Source organism: Podarcis bocagei (assembly GCF_964188305.1).
Source record: "Podarcis bocagei genome assembly, chromosome: 1".
NCBI lineage: Eukaryota > Metazoa > Chordata > Lepidosauria > Squamata > Lacertidae > Podarcis > Podarcis bocagei.
Window position 1 is genome coordinate 42,825,980 of NC_138125.1, and position 23,625 is coordinate 42,849,604.

The 23,625-nt window shown below is 41.4% G+C and overlaps 2 protein-coding genes across 3 annotated transcripts in view; one reads left to right on the forward strand and one right to left on the reverse strand.

Annotated features, from left to right (window-relative positions):
• Positions 1-10,079, reverse strand: part of AVEN (apoptosis and caspase activation inhibitor) — a 104,517-nt gene extending 94,438 nt beyond the window's left edge. The window contains exon 1 of the mRNA XM_081209709.1: positions 9,654-10,079. Within this exon, the coding sequence (XP_081065835.1) occupies positions 9,654-9,905 (252 nt within the window). The 5' untranslated portion in view covers positions 9,906-10,079. The remainder of the gene's footprint in view (positions 1-9,653) is intronic.
• CHRM5 (cholinergic receptor muscarinic 5) overlaps positions 1-22,612 on the forward strand; it is a 64,311-nt gene extending 41,699 nt beyond the window's left edge. Inside the window, exons 2-3 of one of the 2 annotated variants that reach the window (XM_081209016.1) lie at positions 7,069-7,187; positions 19,204-22,612. In XM_081209016.1, coding sequence (XP_081065142.1) covers positions 19,270-20,862 — 1,593 coding nt within the window. In that variant the 5' untranslated portion in view covers positions 7,069-7,187; positions 19,204-19,269 and the 3' untranslated portion in view covers positions 20,863-22,612. The remainder of the gene's footprint in view (positions 1-7,068; positions 7,188-19,203) is intronic. The other variant, XM_081209015.1, reaches the window with a different exon arrangement.
• The last annotated feature ends 1,013 nt before the right edge of the window (positions 22,613-23,625 follow it).

Here is a 23,625-nt window from a genome sequence, read left to right on the forward strand (position 1 = left end):
AAAGCAAAAATATTATAGTTTTGGCCACTTGCCAGTAATTGCATTCATACTTGGTCTTTTCTCGACAAAATAATTTATATATTTTATCTTTCATCTGCATGACAATGTGGCTAGCCAATAACAGTGGCAGAAATATGATTTTAATTTAATATGACATAATCCTTACAGATTTATCCGAGCTTTCTCATAATTATAGACATATAACACAAGAGAAGCATAATACTAGAGACAGAAATGTGATCTCAGAACCACTGGCAGTCATCTTCGAGAAATCCTGGAGAACAGGCGAAGTCCCGGCAGACTGGAGGAGGGCAAATGTTGTCCCTATTTTCAAAAAGGGGAAAAGAGAGGACCCAAATAATTACCGCCCAGTCAGTCTGACATCAATAGCAGGGAAGATTCTGGAGCAGATCATTAAGCAAACAGTCTGTGAGCACCTAGAAAGGAATGCTGTGATCACCAATAGTCAGCATGGATTTCTGAAAAATAAGTCATGTCAGACTAACCTGATCTCATTTTTTGACAGAATTACAAGCCTGGTAGATGAAGGGAACTCAGTGGATATAGCCTACCTTGATTTCAGTAAGGCATTTGACAAGGTGCCCCATGATATTCTTGTAAAGAAGCTGGTAAAATGCGGTCTTGACTCTGCTACCACTCAGTGGATTTGTAACTGGCTGAATGACCGAACCCAAAGGGTGCTCATCAATGGTTCCTCTTCATCCTGGAGAAGAGTGACTAGTGGGGTGCCACAGGGTTCTGTCTTGGGCCCGGTCTTATTTAACATCTTTATCAACGACTTGGATGATGGACTCAAGGGCATCCTGATCAAATTTGCAGATGACACCAAACTGGGAGGGGTGGCTAACACCCCAGAGGACAGGATCACACTTCAAAACGACCTTGACAGATTAGAGAACTGGGCAAAAACAAACAAAATGAATTTTAACAGGGAGAAATGTAAAGTATTGCACTTGGGCAAAAAAAATGAGAGGCACAAATACAAGATGGGTGACACCTGGCTTGAGAGCAGTACATGTGAAAAGGATCTAGGAATCTTGGTTGACCACAAACTTGACATGAGCCAACAGTGTGACGCGGCAGCTAAAAAAGCCAATGCAATTCTGGGCTGCATCAATAGGAGTATAGCATCTAGATCAAGGGAAGTAATAGTGCCACTGTATTCTGCTCTGGTCAGACCACACCTGGAGTACTGTGTCCAGTTCTGGGCACCACAATTCAAGAAGGACACTGACAAACTGGAACGTGTCCAGAGGAGGGCAACCAAAATGGTCAAAGGCCTGGAAACGATGCCTTATGAGGAACGGCTAAGGGAGCTGGGCATGTTTAGCCTGGAGAAGAGGAGGTTAAGGGGTGATATGATAGCCATGTTCAAATATATAAAAGGATGTCACATAGAGGAGGGAGAAAGGTTGTTTTCTGCTGCTCCAGAGAAGCGGACACGGAGCAATGGATCCAAACTACAAGAAAGAAGATTCCACCTAAACATTAGGAAGAACTTCCTGACAGTAAGAGCTGTTCGACAGTGGAATTTGCTGCCAAGGAGTGTGGTGGAGTCTCCTACTTTGGAGGTCTTTAAGCAGAGGCTTGACAACCATATGTCAGGAGTGCTCTGATGGTGTTTCCTGCTTGGCAGGGGGTTGGACTCGATGGCCCTTGTGGTCTCTTCCAACTCTATGATTCTATTCTATTCTATGATTCTATGAAATGCCAACGTGAACAAGAGATTAAAATATCAAACATAATAGCTTTCTTTCTAAACGATCCCTATTCACACTTTGCAATATAAATTTCTTTCCTGAAGGTGTTAGAAACCAGCTCTTATTTCCAAATACACCATTTGTTGCATTTACGTTCAAATTACTCTGACTAAAAAGATAATTTATAACTCAAAATACTGAGCAGTGTAACTGCTATCTCTGAAAAATATGTTCAGGCCCTTATGGCCCCAAGAATAATGCCTTAATAGTTAAATACACCAGGACTACAATCCCATGCATACTTTTCTGGAAGTAAGTGCCATTGAACATAGTGGGGCTTGCATCTCAGTAAACATACAACAGGATTTGACTGAAAATCATTAAATACAAATTACTCAGATCAGTGATTAAACAATGGTGAGTTTTACAATCCTCTCAGCACACTTTAGGTAAAGATGGGATCTAATCCATATTAATGACAGTGAGCCCAAAAGCAGAGAGCAGCAACAGTCATTGAAAGTGGACTTTTAGATCCTTAAAGAGCTTGTAACACTCATCAGAACTATGAGGATTTAACATATGTGCCACCGGGGTGCAAAGATCCACCCAGCGCCCCCAAATTTAGTTAAACCCCCCAAATTAACTTTTATTATGCTTATGTCAGGCACCACGCTTATGCCTTATCTCTTGTTGTGAATGACAAGTGCCATCATTGAGTTTGACAAGCGCCGCCGTTGTGAATGACAAGCGCGGTGCATCTTTGGTAAATGAGCGCACAAAGTCGAAAGTCCTTTACTGAAACAGTAGGTATACATTTCGGTAATACCTAGGTATATATGTATTTTGTTTTTCTAGCCTGATCAAAATTATTTATTATTTCATATCAGGTAGATAGTTAAGAGCTTAGGCGGCTTCAGCGCCGGGCGCCCGCCAGAATTTGGCACCCGGGTGCCCCACACCCCTTGCACCCCAGGGTAAAGACAGCCCTGATCCCCACAAATTCTTTCTCTACATTAGATGTTACTCTAACCGAGAATAATTCCCCTCTAATTTACACACACACACACACATCTGCCCAAAGATACCTCCTCTTTTTAATCCCACTTACTGGTAGCACTTCAACAGCAGGAAAGCACAAGAGGGGAAGAATGGAGGTTTTTCTCTCCAGCACTAGTCTGCAATGCTGCAAGTAGCTCCTGGGAAATATACTTTTCTACTGACCCTGCAGTCATACTTACTTCTAGGGGCTACTTAAAGCCTGGCATAGTATGTTGTTCAGTGCACCAGCTGCCAGAGGGCAATGGGAGAAGATCTACCTGATTTTTTTGTGGGAAGAGGGGTATAACTTAGCTTCTTTCCAAGCCAACCTGGCATGAGCCAGTGGAAGAGATTGCTCATCCCTACCAGTGCTTTTGATATTGTAAAATTAGCTAATAATGATTATCCTGGTGTTTGGTTTCAACAAGAAACCACACCGCTCTCGGCCCAAGAACTCCCTTAGAAAAGTGGATAAGCATGAAGTTTCCACGTAAACTATAGTGAGGAGCCTCTTTCAGAGCGAGGGCCACAAACAATCAATCTTCCAGGGGCAGCATGCCAGTGATGGGCCGGGCCATAAGGCTGGAGGAAAAACCAAGGGCAGACACTTACCTTAGAACGGTATGCCACATTCTAGCCATGCTGAAGTCATGCTTCTACACACACCACACCCCTCTCTCGATTCTGCATCCAGGCAAGCAAGAAGCATTATTACAGTTAAAGGACAGACTACAGACAGGCAACAGTTTTCAAGATGGGGCGCAGAGTAGGGTCAGTGAGGTATGTGGCTTGGAAGAGACGTGTGGCCTAGGGAGGGACACACAAGGGTCATGCTTGGTTCCTGGGCCTAAAGTTCCCCAACCCCATTACAGAGGTTATATCCAAGTACAGTGGTACCCCGCAAGACGAACGCCTCGCAAGACGGAAAACCCGCTAGACAAAAGGGTTTTCCGTTTTGGAGGCGCTTCGCAAAACGAATTTCCCTATGGGCTTCCTTCGCAAGACGAAAGCCCATAGGGAAATCTCCGGGACAGCGGGGAAGCGCAGCGCTTCTTCCCCACTGTCCTCGGACCTCCTCCAAAGGCTGGCGGTGGGGCGGAAAGCCCTTCTCCCCGCGCCAGCCTTCGGAAGGCTCCTCCGAAGGCTGGCGGTGGGGCGGAAAGCCCTTCTCCCCGCGCCAGCCTTCGGAAGGCTCCTCCGAAGGCTGGCGGTGGGGCGGAAAGCCCTTCTCCCCACGCCAGCCTTCGGAAGGCTCCTCCGAAGGCTGGCGGTGGGGAGAAAAGCCCTTCTCCCCGCGCCAGCCTTCGGAAGGCTCCTCCAAAGGCTGGCGGTGGGGCGGAAAGCCCTTCTCCCCGCGCCAGCCTTCGGAAGGCTCCTCCGAAGGCTGGCGGTGGGGCGGAAAGCCCTTCTCCCCGCGCCAGCCTTTGGAAGGCTCCTCCGAAGGCTGGCGGTGGGGAGAAAAGCCCTTCTCCCCGCGCCAGCCTTTGGAAGGCTGCTCCGAAGGCTGGCGGTGGGGCGGAAAGCCCTTCTCCCCACGCCAGCCTTCGGATGGCTGTCCTGAAGACTTGCGGTGGGAGGAGGGTTTTCCTTCCCACCGCCAACATTCAGAATGCTGTTCTGAATGTTGGCGGTGGGGAGGAAAAACCCTCTTCCCACCGCAAGCCCCGGGAACAGAGGAGAAGCGCTGCGCCCCTTCCCCTCTGTTCCCGTACCTGTCCTGAAGGCTTGCGGTGGGGAGAAAAGCCCTTCTCCGCACCGCCAGCCTGGCAAGCGGTTTCCATAGGAACGCATTAATTGATTTTCAATGCATTCCTATGGGAAACCGTGCTTCGCAAGACGAAAAACTCGCAAGAAGAAAAAACTTGCGGAACGAATTAATTTCGTCTTGCGAGGCACCACTGTATTTACACTGCAGAATGGAAGGTAACACGTTGCTAAAATGCCACCAGGAGCAGTTTACCAAGCATTCACATAAATAAGGAGGAATCCAGAAGTTAACTAACATGATGTTTCTGGAAACAAAGCCTAACAGTTACCGTATTTTTTGCTCTATAAGACTCACTTTTCCCCTCCTAAAAAGGAGAAATGTGTGTGCGTCTTATGGAGCGAATGCAGGCTGCGCAGCTATCCCAGAAGCCAGAACAGCAAGAGGGATCGCTGCTTTCGCTGAACAGCGATCCCTCTTGTTGTTCTGGCTTCTGAGATTCAGAATATGTTTTTTCTTGTTTTCCTCCTCCAAAAACTAGGTGCATCTTGTGGTCTGGTGCCTGGTGCGTCTTATAGAGCGAAAAATACGGTAATTATTTTTACAGGTCTGGGAAGAAATGTGTCTACTAATTCAAATATGATGCTCTTAAAAGTAAACATATACAGTGGTACCTCGGGTTAATTTCTTAATTCGTCCCGGAGGTCCGTTCTTAACCTGAAACTGTTCTTAACCTGAAGCACCACTTTAGCTAATGGGGCCTCCTGCTGCTGCCGTGCCACTGGAGCACAATTTCTGTTCTCATCCTGAAGCAACGTTCTTAGCCCGGGGTACTATTTCTGGGTTAGCGGAGTCTGTAACCTGAAGCGTATGTAACTCGAGGTACCACTGTACAGTATAAAGTTTTATTCAAGCCTCGAAATTTGCTTGCACTCCAACTATGAAATTATGAAAAGTGGAGAATCAATATAATCAGTAAGTGGTAATTTGTTTATTATTTGTTTATTGCATTTATATCTTACATTTTTTCCACTGAGCTTCAAGTTCTTCCACTCCTCATTTAATCCCCACAACAACCCTGTAGGTAGGTTAGGCTGAAAGGATGTGGCTGCCCCAGAGTCACCCAATGAGCTTCATGGCTCACTGGAGATTCGAACCCTGGTCTCCCACAAACTAACCAATATACCACACTGGCTATCAAGAATCAATAACCTGATTGCCTAGCACGTGGATCAAATGTCCTATTGCTGCATAACATCACTCCACAAATGCATGTGGCAGTTATTCCCAATACCCAGAGGACAAACTGTATTCCAATCACTGAGCAAAAATTATTGGAACTGCATGCATATTTTATATTTCCAACCGTATACATAATACTGTATAGAACATTTTGCCCTCATGTGGACACAACCCTGTAATACAAATGCTTAAGTCAGGGCTGCCTCAGAAATCCTGCCATAATTTCTCTGTGCAGATGTAACTCCATACACCATTGTGAATGATAAGAATGCATGTATATATATTTTTCTACCTGTACAACATGGTGTGGCAATATACATGCTTTCTTGTATCTTTACAAAGTATCTTTAACATAGCTTTCTAAAGAGTCTAACAGCAGCTGTCAGAGTAAGCTGCAACTGAAGCATATACAATATTAACAATTGTGGGAGGGCCAATATGAAAGTGATTTATCAAGCTGCTTGGTGAGGCATGCAAACTCCTCTTGTGAAGATTTCTAAAAGCTGAATAAACATTTGCCAAGTATATTTTGGCGTAAGAGATTACACATGGCACATTATGTTCTACTCTGCTTTTGTAAGAAGTTGCTGTGACCTTCTCACAAATTATTTGATTTTAATGATAACTGCTAACAGAGAGCTTGTGGTAATGTTGCTTCTAAGAGAACAGACCGTGGACCAGAAAGAACCCAAATCTCACCTCAACCATTAACTTATCTCCCCTATTTGAAATATTGAGATAACATTGACCTATTTTACAAGAACGTTGTACAGTGGTACCTTGGGTTAAGAACTTAATTCGTTCCAGAGGTCAGTTCTTAACCTGAAGCACCACTTTAGCTAATGGGGCCTCCCGCTGCCGCCGCGCTGCTGCTGCGCAATTTCTGTTATCATCCTGAAGCAAAGTTCTTAACCCGAGGTACTATTTCTGGGTTAGCGAAGTCTGTAACCTGAAGCGTCTGTAACCTGAAGTGTCTATAACCTGAGGTACAACTGTATGATTATTGAGATATAGTACTGCCTGTTGAACTTTAAAACAAGTATGAAAGCAGCTAACCAACAGTTCATGTAATTTTGCCTAATAATCCCAGCTTTGTAGGAAAACAAATAATTTATCTATAAGTAATGCTATTAACCACTCATTTTTGCACCTTCAGCTTGGTTCTTTCATTGTATGTTTTAACCTTTGGAGGCGACTATAGACTTTGGCTCTATTTTTCACTCCTGTTTTAAATGCAAAGGAGAGTATCTTTTTTAACCAAAATATTTTGCATGGGTATTACTTACATCAGATTTTGAGGCTTAAAAACAGGGTTTAATTTGTGACGGAGCTCAACCACACAATCTGTTTTCAACAACTTAGCCCTGGGATGAGAAGCCACAATAAAGACATGTGACCAAGGAAGGCACCACTGAACAACTGCAACCTATTCCTACACATTAGAAGAAGCGGAGTTTCCAAGATGCATGGCATGCTTCCAGGTAGGACTCATTACAAGAAATTTTAAAAGTAAACTTCAGTACCTCTTTTTAAAAGAAACGTTACCATTGTGTCTCCCTTCCTCAGTATTCCCTGTACTGTAATTAGCTGCCTACCTCTAGTAGGGACAATAATCTATCTTTTTGCATTTTGTAATAATAATTTAAGAACCACTTGAAATGCTTCATAGAAGCATCATAAAAAATAAGCAAAAACATTCAAACCAAAATAGTTTAATTGCACTGCTATAAATAACTGTGCAAATATCTTAGGTTTGTCTGTTGAAATATTAGTGATTCTATAGAACTATAAAAAAAATTAAGGGCATTACTTGTAATATTCTAAAATAATGAACACCCCTTAAAATAAATCACATTTGGTAATCCTACTTAATTTAAATTTTGTTATGAACTTTATTGCTTATAGTCAAAATCTACCATAATCCAAAAGGAACAGCACAAAAATAGTATAACATCACTCTCCTACAAATTTAGAGGCAAACAAAAGAAGTCTTCTTCAAGTTTTACAAGACTTACAACAAAATATGCATAACTCAACAATACCCCTAAAGCAGTAAGGCCATTTACCTGGGAGTAAGCCCCAAAGAATCAACCTGCATAGGATTGCAATTGTAAAATATTAACTATCTTTATACACAACTGAAGTCTATACAGGCCTACTGTGAAATAAATCCCACTGAATTCATGTAGTTGTCAGTATGTATAGTGGTGCTTCCAGATAGGTCTTTGTTATGGTGTTGGTCTTCTTTATGCACACAAGGTTTTTTTGCAGTATGTACACAATGCTATTGTGTGCCACTGTCAAAATGACCATCCATGTTCCCTCCCCCTTCTAGATTTACTCTTTTAAGGGGATTCTAAAAAGTTTTTCCAATAATCCATTAAGCCCCCATCTGGAAGCACTCAATGGTTAACATCAAGAATACCCTAGAAATCCTCTGAAGCTGAGCAATATTGATCCATGCTGGGCTGAAATATTATCAACATTCTAAGTTGCATAATCACAGTCATGGGAAGTATAATTTACCTGGAACGCTTAACCAGCAAATTAGTCACAAACATAATTTACAAATATGGAAGTCTGCCACCTAGCCAGGATTTTACTGACTCAACCTAAATTTTACTCTACTGGCCAACTGCCAGAACCAGACTGCTACACTCGGGGTGGGGGGATCTAGCTAATGATTTATTTTTGTAATTACTATGTGTGTGTTACTAAAGCACGTTCATATTTACTAAGGTGTCACATGTGGCTGGCAGCTACACTTGTAGCACATCGCCTGTGCACATGCTGTCAACTTTGTGTCCTGTCAATGTACCGGTAACTGCATGATCACAATGCTGTCACAGTGCTTAGAGTGCATCCGACAAGACTGCACAAATCTGTTCCTCTTCCAGCTGCCATGCAAAACCAGAGCTCAGCCCAAGCTTTCCCTCTGAATAGTAACTGTCTGTCACTTTGTCCTATGCCATCTCTGAGGCAACATTGACTGTACAGCTGCCATCACCTTAGGCATGCTGATGACCCAGAGAAGAGATTCCACAGAACAGCTGAAGTCCCCAAACAAGCAAAGATTCATTCCCTTAACGAAAGAAAAACACTCAGGTTTTACAACTTTTTGAGGAAAACTTCCCTGTCTCCTTGGCCAGGTCTGGTTTAAACATGACACCAGATGTCATGCTGTGGGCAACACATTTAAATTGGGTCATCAGTTCCTGTGTGTGAAGTGACCAGGTAATCACAGGCTAGTTTTGCACCTGCAATCACTGCACGCTAGGAGCCAACAACCCAATTTAAACCCTATTCTGGCCAATATATAGGCCCCATACAGGTAATTTTTCACTCCATACCCAGAGTCACATTTTAAACTGGGGTATCAGAATTTCTGTTCACAAAGGGTGGTGAACCTAATTACTCCCAACCTAAGGCTGCCATCCTGTAAACACACTGATTTCTGGACCTTCCGCGGGCTGGATTTAAAAGGCGATTGGGCCAGATCTGGCCCCCAGGCCTTAGTTTGCCTACCATGCACTATATGTATCTATATATGCAGTGCTTTTTTCTAAAAAAAAAATGTTTAGGGGTACTCTCCTTTTGACTCATGAAAACCACCATTTTATAGTTCAAATCAGGAAAAATAAATACAGTAAATGGACCAAAGTACAAAGATTCACAAAATGTTTAGGGGGTATGCGTACCTCTGCTTACCCCCAGAAAAAAGCACTGTATATATGTATATATAAATATATAATACACGCCCCCGCCAAACACACACATACACACTATGTAACATATAAGGTAGAATCTGGTTGCTAAGGGAGAGGGAGATAGTAACAGCCTCGGCGGAGCCTCAGATAAGAAAGCTTTGCCACAGAGAAGCCGTGAGAGGGAGGGGGGGAATCTACTTTAGCTCCGCCTCGGCCTCGTGTGTGTCTCTTTTTCCTTACCGATTCATAACCGTGAGGGGCGGAGGCAGGCGCGGCGGGCCCTTTGCCGCGAGCCTCCCGCCTGCCTCTTCCTCTCCCCCCGCCTCTCCCCCGGCTCCCGCCTCCTCGGCCGGGACCGGCCTCGCTGCTGCTGCCGCCTCCGGCGCCTTCCGCCGGCCTCTCTCGACCGCCCGGCCGCCGACGATGGGGTTGCCGGCCGCCGCCTCCCCGTTGGGGCCTGCTGCCGCCGCCGCCGCGTTCGGGCTGCTGCATGGCAGCTACTTCGGGTCCGGCCCGCTCCTCCTCGCAGCCGCCTTTCTCCAGGCCCGCCTCTCCGCCTCCTGCGGGAAGCTGGCTGCCTCCCTCGGGAGAGGAGGAACTGGGGGCCGCGCCAGGCTTGGGCCTGGCGATCCTGACTCCTGTCAGAAGTCCCGGCGAAGCCTCGCGAAGCGCGCCGCCCCGTCTGCAGGGAACGGGAAACGGTCGCAAACGCGGCGCATTTGATGCAAGCGCAACAGAACCTCCGCTCTTTGCGGCCGCATCGTTTAGTTGCTGTGGTTTTTCTAGACTTCCAAGATTAATTATAAGATTTGTTTTTAACGGGGGGATATCACCAGCTCAGAGCTCCTCGATCCTAAAACTGCATACTTGGGAGTAAATACCATTGGAATGTGACTTGGTAAACAATCGTAATATCTGGCTTGCAGCTCTCTCACAAATAAAGTTCCCGTGAAATAATCCCTAAAGAAATGCCTCACAAATCAGGTAACATAATCCACAATTGAACATAATGAAAGTAGCAATATATCCACATTAAGCTGTTGAGAAAACAACCATAAACAGCATCCTAAATACTGTAATATGTCATGCAGATTCCAGAACGCTAGCCTTGGGAGCTGATTCATAACAATTTTGAGGTGCTTCGCCCCCCCCCCCAAAAAAAATTGGCAGTAACTTTCATGGTCACTACATATTTAAAGTTTCCATGGTGAATTTTGCATGAGCATGCCACTGTGCATGTTAATCAGTAGCTGTGACCATGGTGATGTGCTCAGACAGATCTGCCCAACATGCCATTAAAATCAAAGCAGAAATGCTTATTGCATGCAGCTGCTCCAAATCTGTGTTGGGAGTGAGAACCCACTGGATGGTTTTAGGATTGATCACAATAAAATTTGTTAATGGCTGTGCCTCCTTTTCTGCTTCTCTCCAAAGCGCAGTGCAGTTACACAGGACTTAGGCACCTCAGAGAAGTTCTCCCCTGGGATGGAACAGCAGCCAGGCCCAACCTAAGCAAAGTTCCCGAGCAAGCCTCACAGACTAACAAAGAAACTTGACCTGAGAAACTACCACCATCTTGGTTAAATCGTGTGCACATGCTCAGAAAGGCAATCAAGAGGAGCAATATTATGTGTGACATGACAGCAGCAGTTTTTGAACGAAGGAGGCAGCTGCTCAATACCTTGTCACATCCAGTTTTTTCAGCAGCCACCTACCTCACTGACAGTCATTACTTGCCTGCCTAACTACTTGCCTGACAGCTCATTCCTAGTCCAATCCCCACTACAGTGGTACCGCAGGTTACATACGCTTCAGGTTACACACTCCGCTAACCCAGAAATAGTGCTTCAGGTTAAGAACTTGCTTCAGAATAAGAACAGAAATTGGGCTCCGGCGGTGCAGCAGCAGTGGGAGGCCCCATTAGCTAAAGTGGTGCTTCAGGTTAAGAATAGTTTCAGGTTAAGAACGGACCTCCGGAACAAATTAAGTGCTTAACCTGAGGTACCACTGTATAGGATGACAGGAACAAAACAGCAAGGAGGAGGATCAGAAACAATAGTCAATGGGAAAGGGAAAGTGGAATTCATGAGTACTTTGAGTCCCACAAAACCCTGAAGCTAATGCTAATGGCTTGGTTCCAGAGCAAAGGAATGCAGTGCCCACTTGATCTCTATATCTGATGGAGTAATCTGAGTGCGGTCCTATGCTCTGTGACAGAGGGAGTCAAAGTGGTGCCTTCTAGATGCTATAGGCAGTGGTCTCAAATTTCAGAGGCAGCATTAAAAATCAGTGCCACCCCCATGACATATAACCTTTCATTTTACATCATAGTTGTGGCGCCCCCTGCAGCACCCCCAAAGCTCCACACCAAATGCGCCCAAACCAGTTGCACTCCCCCCAAATCCACTTCTGCTATGTGCTACAATTTTATGGGATGAACCAGACATTATTTCTAAGAACCATTTCACACACAGCTCTAAAAGCTATATGTGAATCTCTTGCACACTATTTTTTCATGTATAACAGGTGCTTTCATCTGCTTCAGAATCCGGAGAGGGAAGCCATCTTGAAATTGAGTATGCATATGCATTATGGCCATGAAAGTGCATTAAGACCTAATTTAAGCACTATTTAGTAGCACATGAAATGGTCTTAGAGCAATCCAAACATTGTATAGTATCCTCTGGGAAGCTGATCCAAAAGAAAGGAATTCACTGCTTCTTAGAATAGATAGAAATCTTACAGTAAATCCAATAGTACTGGTTCAATAACTGGCTATTTAGTCACAAATACCCTGCTCAAATGAACATTATCCCAAATATAGTACAATCAATTGCAAACTACATGTAGGTATTACTCAGGCATTGCATGTACTTTTTCTTCTTCTTTGCACTGCATGCAGTTACTGTGTACTGCTTTCATAACATGGGAACCAAGTTGAAAAGCTTTAAAGCTATAGCGATGTCTAACATTTTGCTTTGCCTCTTGGTTGTATTGGAAACAAACCCATCAGCAGAAATTACTTTTGTAAGGCAAAATACTGTCTCTTTTTTTTTTTTTTTTTTTTAAATAAATCCTTTATTTTATAACAACAGCTTAAAAACACATATACATCATTCAATAAAACGAAATCAACAAATAAAGAAAAAAGAAAAATTACAAATAACCAAAATCCAATTTCAATATATAAATCTGTTACATTGTTCGACTTCCCAACACCTCGACGTGAGCTGTAGTTCAATGATATATAATCAGCAGTGTTTTTTGTTGACCATTATTTCTACCTCGCGGTTTTTATATTATACCTACTGTAATTTTAATATTGCCTAAGTTCGTCTCCATGTATGAGAGGAATTTATTCCAGTCGTTAATAAATTTGGTGTTTTTCTGTTGCCTGATCTTCTGTGTCATTATTGCTAAGTCGATATACTCAATTAGCTTGGTTTGCCAATCTCTGATTGTTGGGACAGTGGGTGTTTTCCAACTCTGTGCCAACAGTATCCTAGCAGATACTGTAGCATACTGGAATAGGGTTTGGTCCTCTTTCTTGATTTCATCCCCCACCATTCCTAAAAGGAATGCCTCAGGTTTTTTAGGAAAGGTGTACTTTAGAATCTTTTTTAATTCCTCATGAATTGAGCTCCAGAACCTCTTTACCTCCTCGCAGGTCCACCACATATGGTGGAAGTCTCCCTCTTTTTTCTTACATTTCCAACAGGTCTTGTCTCCGGTTTTATACATTTTAGCTAATTTTGTTGGTGTGATGTACCAACGGTACATCATCTTTTCCATATTTTCTCGGAGTCCAACACAAGCTGAAAACTTCATATCTTTGTTCCAAAGTTTTGTCCATCTTTCGTATTCTAGGGGGTGTCCTACATCTATGGCCCATTTGATCATAACCTCTTTGACCTCCTCGTCCATAGTATCCCAGTCTAATAATTGGTTGTACATTTTGGATAAGAGTTTAGATTTCCCCTCTATTATTTCTGACTGGAACTTGGATTTGTTCTTACTCATTCCAACTTTTTTATGCTCGTTCCAGAGGGCATTGATTTGGTGGAATTGAAACCATCCATTTAATTTATCTTTTAACTCCTCATAGGGCCTAATTTCCCATCCTTTATCGGACCTTCTCAGAAGATCAGTATATGTCCACCTTTTACCTTCCATGTTTAGTCTCTTAATTGCTAGGATATCAATGGGTGACAGCCACCATGGGGTGTCTTTCTCTATCAAGTTCTTACATCTATTCCATACTTCCAATAACGCCCCTCTTATAATATGATTGGAGAATCCTTTGTGTACTCTCCCCTTATCCTGCCATAAATATGCATGCCACCCAAACCTAGCATCGAAGCCCTCCAAGTCCAGTAGGTCCGTGTTATCTAAAGTTATCCATTCTTTAGTCCAGCAGAGACAGGAGGCCTCATAATACAATTGCATGTTCGGGACCGCGAACCCTCCTCTGTCTCTTCTGTCAGTGAGCAACTTATATTTAATCCTAGCCCTTTTACCCTGCCAGATGAATCTAGACAGGGTTCTCTGCCAGTCTTTAAACATTGTTGTGCCCCTGATTACTGGGATATTCTGGAATAGGAATGTCATTTTTGGGAGAATATTCATTTTGATAACAGCCATTCTCCCCTCCCAGGAAAGTTGTAGTCTACTCCAGCTATCTAGGTCTTTTTTACACTCTCTCCATGTTCTGTTATAGTTGTCTTCCACTAGGTTTATATTTTTTGGGGAGACCCAAATACCCAGATATTTAACCTTATTCGATGTCTTTATCCCGGATTCAAGCTCGATTTTGTTTTTAGATTGTTCATCTATATTTTTTATCAGCATTTTTGTTTTAACTTTGTTTAGTCTGAACCCAGATAACCTTCCAAATTCCTCCAGTAATTCAATAGCTTTAATTGTCCCATTTATGGGGTCTTCAATTGTAATTACTAGGTCGTCGGCATAGGCCTTTACTTTATATTCCTTTATGCCGATTTTGATCCCTCTTATTTCCTGTGTTTCTCTTATTTTATTCAATATAACTTCCAGGGCCATAACAAATAGTAAGGGTGATAAAGGGCACCCTTGCCTAGTGCCTTTTGTGATCGTAAATGAGTTCGTCAGGTTACTGTTAATAATTAGTCTTGCTCTTTGGGCTGAATAAATTGCCCTTATACCTTCTAGGAATGGTCCTCTTATTCCTACCTTCTCCATGCATTTTATAAGGAAGTGCCAAGACACATTATCAAAAGCCTTTTCGGCGTCTATAAAGATTAAAGCGGCAGGGATATCAACCCTGAGGTCCAGATATTCAATTATGTTAACTACATGTCTTACATTATCCTTTATCTGCCTGCCGGGCAGGAATCCGGCTTGATCTTTGTGTATCGCTCTATTCAAATATTTCTTTAGTCTATTTGCCATTATTCCTGCAAAGATCTTGTAATCATTGTTAAGTAATGAAATTGGTCTGTAATTTTTAACGTCAAGTATACCTGACTCTGCTTTAGGTATTACTGTAATATATGCCTCTCTCCACGAATCCGGCATTTCCCCTCCTTGTAGGATGTTATTAATTACTTCACTAAGTATAGGGGCCAGATGTTCATCTAAAGTTTTATAATATTTTTGGGAGAGGCCGTCTGGGCCTGGGGCCTTCCCAGGTTTCATTTTTTTGATAACCTGTCTGACCTCCTCCACTGTTATTGGTTCATTTAATAGTGTCTTTTCTTCCTCTAATAGCTGTTCCCCTCCATTCCTTTCCAAATACCTGCTTATCTCATCTATGTCTTCGTCCTCCTTCTTTTTGTACAAGGTTTCATAGTATTGGAGGAACTTTCCCTTTATCTCATTGGGATCTTCTATTATTTGATCTTCCCACTTAATTTTGTTGATTACATTTTGTTTTTTCCTTTTTCTCAGTTGCCATGCGAGCAACTTACCCGTTTTATTTGCCGACTCAAAATACCTTTGTTTCATCGTTTTTATTCCCCATTCTATCTCTTGATTTAGGAGTGTTGTGTATTGGGTCTGTAATAATTTGCAAACCTGTTTACTCTTCTCATCCTCAGGATTTATTATTAATTTCCCCTCTACTTCTTTTAGTTGTTTAAGTATTTCCTCCTTCTTTGCTTCTCTTAAGTTTTTTCTATATTTATTCTGTTGAATCAAGAAGCCTCTGAGAAGAGCCTTACTTGCATCCCAGACCACATTGATTTTAGTTCCCTTATTCAGGTTCAGCTCAAAATATTCTTTCAAGATGTTCTTTGCCTTACTGGTAATCTCTTCCTGTTCCAATAGGTAATCGTTCATTCTCCATCTGTATGGTCCTGATGGTTTACACTTTAATTCCAGAAATATTGGGTTGTGATCTGAGAGAGTTCTGGGCTCTATTTCACATTTCACCGATCTTATCGAGAGCTCTCTAGAGACCCAAATCTGGTCTATTCTGCCCCAGCTCTGGTGTACCCCTGAAAGGTGCGTGAATTGTTTTCCTGTTGGGTTTTTGAATCTCCAGATGTCAATCAAGTCTAAGTTTTCTTGGAGATCATAAAAGGTTTTTGGAAGCTTCCCCTGTTTCCCTTTCCTTCTTTTTTCACTTCTATCTATCCCGGGTTCGGGGACTCCATTCAAGTCTCCTAATAGGATTAGTTTATAATTTTCTAATTCTAGTATCATTTGTTCCAGTTTTTTAAAGAACTCCGTTTTGTTTATATTAGGGGCATAAACTGATACTACATTAAATCTTTCCCCTTGATAAGTAATTTGGATCCCCAGGATCCTCCCCTCCTCATCCTTACAAATTATTTTGGGTTCTAGTTTTTCTTTAACATAGGTTACCAGCCCTCTCTTTTTATTCACGTCTGAGTTGATAAACTCCATTCCCAACTTTTTATTAACCAATATATGTTTGTGTTTTTTAGCTACATGGGTCTCTTGACAGCAAACCACATCACATTTTTTATTTCTCAGAACTTTCTCTATTTTATTCCTTTTTAGTTTCTCATTTAGACCATTAACATTCCAGGTCAAAAAAGTTAAAGACATTATTAAAAATTAGCGAACCGCTTTGTGTCTAGCCTTCAGTTCCTTACTTCTTCCTCCTCCTCTGTTTCCTCCTCCTCTACCACACCCTCCTCCCCCTCCACCTCTTCCCCTTCATCCCCCCCTCCCTCCCCCCTTCGCAGCCTCGTCCCCCCTCCCCCTCCCCCCCCTCCAACTTCCTGTCTGTCTGTCACTCTGTCCTCCCTTTTACCAAGCTCCCTCTCATATCTCCTCAGGAACTTTTCCACCTCTAGTGGATTGGTCAACTTAAATCTCTTGTCTTTGAAGAAGAACGCTATTCCTTCGGGGAATTCCCATCTATATTGAATGTTATTCCTTCTCAGGATTCCTGTTATGTTTTTATATCCCTCTCTCTTTCGTAACAATCTAACCGGTATTTCTTTAAGGACAATTATTGGTCTACTGCCTATTATTAGTTTTTTATGATAGCTCGTTTTGAGTATCAGATTCCTCATTCCTATTGAATTAAACACTACTAAGCAGTCTCCAAGAGGCCTCTTAGTCTTGTTTTGGTATGTTCTCGTTTTAATCCTAAAGGCGTTTTCAATCGTGTATGCGACCTCCTCCTCTTTCACCTCTAGCCAATTTGCTAATTCCTTAGTTATTTTCTCCTTAATGTTCTCTTTCATCTCTTCTTCTATCCCTCTGAATTTTAAATGCATTTGTCTTTGTCGCATTTCCGTCATCGCAATATTGTCCCAGATCTGCTCTTGTGTTTTGTTTAGTCCTCGTATCTCCTCTTTCACTTTTTCTGTCTCTCTTTTCTGTTCCCTCATGTCTTTCTGTATCTTTTTGTTGGACTCCTCAAAAGTCTTTGCTTTAACTGTTAATTCTTGGACTTTGTTCGAGAGCTCCCCTATTGCTCCCTCTATTCTCCTATCTATTCTCTCCTGCATTTCTTCTAATTTGTTTTCTATATTATTTTCATTCTGTTTAAGTTCCTCCTTAATTTTTAACCACAGGAAATCTAAGTCCTTAATTTCTTCCTGTCTTGATATTTTCCTTTCACCTGGGGTCCCCCCTCCCCTTTTCCCATTCCTCCCCTGCATTTTGTTGCTAATTACCCGTTGCGTTTTTTGTAACTAATTCTGTCTAATAATTCTGTCTAATTCTAATACTGTCTCAGAGAACCTGATCATTTGGAATTGATGCAGATAGGTGACACTTTAAGATCTTAACAGCCAAATATGATTAATAGTCACTCCTCCATTACAGTGAGCTCATTGCTTTTCTTCCCCTGCAGTCCTTAGTCAGCTAGGACTTATTATAAAATAAAGGGGTGATTATTTTTTTAATTGTGGAAAATGACCTGAGTTGGCCTTTCCATTAAGAGTCTGTAGTCAATCACGTATGATAGCTTTGTTTAGGGAACCACTTTTGCTGTAGCTGAAATGAAGAAACTTTGCATTCTTGCATCAAGAAGGAACCTTACTGCATTTTTTAATATGAACTTCTGCAGCTCAGAACAATAAATAGCAACAATGGACGGCCAGATTTTTTGCTTTAGAGAAAGAGTTGTGAAAGTTACCTGCAAAGAATTCTAGTTGCAACGAGTAGGAGAAGAAGGGGAGGAGTCCAGTGGGCTACCAGTATTTAAGTATGAAAGACAGAAGACATAGAATAGGAAATACTGCATATATTTTAGTCGCTGTTAAAGCAATGAGTGAGATTTTTTGTTCTTGTTTTTATTATGTATTATGTCTTTTTATATTGCATTTTTATGTTGTGAACCACCATGAGATCTACAGATGTAGTGTGGTATACAAATTAAATAAATAAATAGAATAGAATAGAATTTTACTGCTACTGAACAGCACATACTCCACTTGTCTCTTTACCAGGACTTTAGCCTTCCATTGCTTTCTTTAAAAAATTCTGCATATTATGCCACTCTTCAAATTTTTCTTTCATTGCAGCAGGGGTGGCAAACATGTGGCCCTCCAGATGTCATTGGACTGTATAATTAAAAACCACACCAAGGCTTTATTTTAAGAGCAAATGCAGGGAATTAATTTCTTCAGGACCCATATTGAATTGAAAGGAGATTGACCCCTGTGTCACAACTTTTGTGTGTGTGTACTTTTAAAATAGTGGTTCCTTTATGCGTTTACCTATCTGTGAAACACTGTCAATACAACTTGTTCCCTGAATTTATGGTACCATTAAACATCACATCTAGAGTCCATTGGTATCATAGGTTAAATGTGCCCTGCCTCACTGTTGTCCTACTGCAATGGGGGACCTATGACTAATACTAGTTGATTTTTCTAATCACAATAGTTTGAGAAAAAGAATACAAAATATATTTAATTGTTCATATTAAATAGTTAAAGTAAGAATCCAACAATTAATATTGAATATTTCACTTATGTCAGAAGCCTTTCCTAAATCTGGTGCCCTCCAGATATTTTTGGACTACAAGTCCCATAAATCCCAGGCAGTATGGCCAATGGTCAGGAATGATGGGAGTTGTATTCCAAAATATCTGGAGTGTACCAAGTTGGGGAAGGCTCTCCTATAGCAACAAAGGTTGGCTGGGAAATATTACCAAGCCTATTTTGTGCCTGTAAACTTGAATTCATAATATTTAAATATCTTTAGAAGTCGTTGTAATTTATAATTGATACTCCAACGGTCTTACAATTTGCTTGTGCTTAATAAATCTGGCAGAAGTCCATTATTATTTTACGAGCTTTCTTTCTCTTTATTTGTCATTAAAAAGGTGTCTTCAAAGTACAGATGAAGAAGCAACTTAAAAGGGACTGATGTTAATACGCCAAGAAAAAGAATGGAAGAAAAATTGCACAGCAATTCAACCATTGTCAATGGTACAACCCCTAACCATAAGCATTTAGAAGGTCATAGCCTTTGGGAAGTAATTACCATTGCTACAGTGACGGCCATTTTAAGCTTAATAACTATAGTGGGGAATGTTCTTGTGATGATATCCTTCAAAGTCAACAGCCAGCTCAAGACGGTGAACAATTACTATTTACTCAGTCTTGCGTGTGCAGACCTTATCATTGGAATATTTTCTATGAATCTTTATACATCCTACATATTAATAGGGTACTGGTCTCTTGGGAGTCTAGCATGTGACTTGTGGCTAGCCCTGGATTATGTAGCTAGCAATGCCTCAGTAATGAATTTACTGGTTATCAGCTTCGACCGATATTTTTCTATTACACGGCCATTAACCTACAGGGCTAAACGCACACCGAAAAGGGCTGGCATCATGATTGGCCTAGCTTGGCTAATTTCATTTATCCTGTGGGCACCAGTAATCTTATGCTGGCAATATTTCGTCGGGGAACGAACTGTCCCGCCTGGAGAATGCCAGATTCAATTTTTGTATGAACCCATCATCACCTTTGGTACTGCGATTGCTGCTTTCTATATCCCGGTTTCTGTGATGACAATTTTGTATTGCCGTATTTATAGAGAGACTGAGAAACGGACCAAGGACTTGGCCGAACTTCAAGGATCCAGTTCTGTGGCTGAGTTCGAAATGATAAAGCCTCAGAAAGCTTTGCTAAAATCCTGCTTTAGCTGCAAGCAACAAAATTTAGCCAAAAGGGAGAGATGTCAGGCTTCATGGTCTTCATCCAGCCGAAGTACTTCGGCAACAGCAAAGGCATGTCAGATTCAAAATACTTGTCATGACTGGTCTAAGGCGGACCAGCTAACCACTTGCAGCAGCTATGCATCCTCAGAAGAGGAGGATAAATGTGCCTCTGATCCCGTCTTTCAAGTAGCTTATAAGTCTCCAGTAAAAAGCAAGGATGATGAACACAAAGAGGAGAAAAAGGAAGCCTTTATCAAAGACCAACCTGGGGAAAATGACTATGAGACCCCCAAATATTTTCTAACCCCAACCAAAGGCCACGTTAAAAAAAGTAGTAAATGTGTAGCTTATAAGTTCCGATTGGTGGTTAAAGCTGATGGTGCCAAAGAAACTAACAATGGCTGCCGAAAAGTAAAGATCACTCCTTGTTCTGCCACTTTATCTAAGGACACGACTTCCGTCAAAAACATGGATCCAAATATAAACAATCAAATTACTAAAAGGAAAAGAATGGTCCTTATAAAGGAGCGCAAAGCAGCCCAAACTTTAAGCGCCATTCTTCTAGCGTTCATAATCACTTGGACACCCTACAATATCATGGTTTTGGTCTCCACATTCTGCTCAGATTGTATTCCTCCAACGCTGTGGCACCTTGGCTATTGGCTGTGCTATGTGAATAGTACTGTTAACCCAATCTGCTATGCTCTCTGTAACAAAACTTTCAGAAAGACATTTAAGTTGTTGCTGTTCTGTCAGTGGAAGAAGAAAAAAATGGAAGAAAAATTATACTGGCAGGGTAATACTAAACTGCCTTAATTTAAAGTGTTGGGGGGGGGGCAGACCTTGGCCAAGTACTGTAAATCAAATTGGCTGCAAGTCTTTCATTGTAAAGTTGTTGCTTTGCATGTCTGGAGACAAAAGAAGCACAATTTGTGTGGTGATAAAGATATGCCTATGGCCATGAAGAAAGCAGCCACAATGATGAACATTTCTATAATTGTCTGTGACTACTAAATAGAGCATTATTTATGTTGCTGTCATAGAAAGTTTCCTTCCACATATTTGCCAAATAAAATGGCACACCAACAGACCTTAATGGTTGGGTATGGAACAGACCCTTCATTCATTAGGTCCACTACCTGGAAAGTAACATTATGCCTTCCTGCACATTTTTTCTAAGGCTTTGTCCAGTTTAGTTATAGGTCTCCAATAGAATGACACTTGCATCACTTCCCGTACAGAATTGTTTCTAAACTGGATGGAAACAAAAGGAAGGCAAGTACCACTGGCCAACGATAAATGTCTGAGATTTTTTTCTCAATGGACAAATTTGCTCTTGGAATTAGTTGTGAGGCCATGAACATTGTTTGAGTTAGTGTTGTTCTTTTTCTATGGCTGAGAGATGGCTTATATGATGTAAACTGTATGGTTGGTTTTTTTTTGCAAATTAAGAAGCCAATGGGGGTACCAAGTTTGTCAGAGATGTTTACATTGCCTACAAACAAGGGTACTAGTTAATTGTCTTTTTGCATTTTATTTGTTCATGTTGAAGTTGCTCTGAAGGAGTTTTATTTTTAAAATCCTGTGCAGTATATTGATGCAATCCGATGTATGGCTTCTAAGAAAAAGGTAAAATCGCTTCTTTATTACCATTCTGAAGAACTATCTTAGCACCCAAATGTGCAAAAGATCCCTGCATTGCAGGGGGTTGGACTAGATGACCCTCTCGGTTCCTTCCAACTCTACAATCCTATGATTCTGTGTGGGTTGCATTTTATTTCCTACACTGTGAATCAGCAATCCTACCTCACTTACCTGGGAGTAAGCCCCATTGAATTCAATATGACTTACTTTGGAGTAGTCATGGTTAGGATTGCACTGTGAGTTGCCTTCCGTGTAGGTGTTTTGCAGCACATTAAGCAACATCTTAATCCTTTTGATTTCTGTAGTATAGGAGTTCAGGACTGCAATCTTAAGTTATGAGCTGAAACTTGCTTATGAATGAGGTTAAGTACTACACATTACCAGTGCTTCTTTTCTGGGGTTACACAGGGGTACACATACCCTAAACATTTTGTGAATCTAAATTTGACCTCATTGAGGGGCAGCATTTCAATATGAGTAGGGAAATGAGAGTTCCCCTAAACATTTTATTAGAAAAAAAGCCCTGCACTTACTTTTATTTAATTTATCCATAGGTTCCTCATTTTAGGTCTAAGATTTTCCACCCTGATCTTGAAATGTATTTATTGGCAGTAAATCATTTGAAATCAATGAGTTAGGTTGCCAGTATTAAAAAAGATATGGTACTGCTTAAAGATGCAACAGGTCCTGCTTGTGAAACATGTATTTCAGCTAGCATTTAACACTACACAATTTGCATCAATAACCTTACAAACATATACTCATTGAATAGTTTGAGTCACCTTTCTCCATGGATCACATAACCCATGCCAGTCAAAAGCAACAACAGCAATTTGAAAAAGAGAGAGGAGTAAAATCACCTACCTTTCTGTCCTGTGTTTTTTGGGTGGCACTACTTGAATGCCTAAATCCCTAGCACAAAGTAGGTACCTCTATCAGGAGTTTGCTGAGGATATGTCTGGATAGAAATGTTGTATACATAATGGCTATTATAGTGCCTCTTTTTATACCGCAGACTACTTACGACAACACGAGCATTTCAGTAGAGATGATGATCTGACAAAATAAAGGCAGTAACTGGGATAATTACAGAGTAACTGGTCTGAGAACTGCAATTAAAATCAGCTATCAAAATAAACTGATGGGACAGAAAGAAAACAACGGCAATGGGAAGTCAGGATGTACAAACTACGGTGAAAATAACTTATATGGAAACAAACTGATATTTATATAGGAGTTTAGTAAGTTCATGATTTAAAATGTTAAAAGGCCTAGAAATTCTACCCCAGTACCCTGATTTACTGTATTGCCAAGTATTGGAAATATGATGTGCACCCAGAGCTCCCCACCAGCTCCCCACACTATATCTTTAAAGCACATTTGAAGCACATTAGCCCCTCACAGAGTTTCAATTCCCAGCAACCCTTATCAAACTACAGTGACCAGAATTATTTGAGAGGGAAAATATGCTTCAAGTGTGCTTTGTATGGAAATGTCCCCTCCTCTGAAGTGAAGAAGGAATGTGGTTTATATGGGGTGCATATGGGGCTCAGTTGGGAACTAATATTAAGGTGCAAAGCAGCATTAAGATACATTCCAGCAAACGCTGAACAGCCAGCTTTGCATTATTGACTATAGACCTGTCAAGATGCAAAGCTTCATGGGACACATGGATTATTGTAGTTCAATAGTGCACTAACTCATGCACTCATGCAATTTAAAGATGGACTATAAGAATGTCTATGTATGCATTTGTTAATATCTATCTATCTATCTATCTATCTATCTATCTATCTATCTATCTATACCCTGCCTAAATTTCAAAGAAACGCAAAGCAGCTGCAATCCAAAAACACGAAACAATAGTAAAATATATAACAATTTCCATTAAAATCACAAATATTGTCACCAAGGCCAAACCCCCACAACAAAATA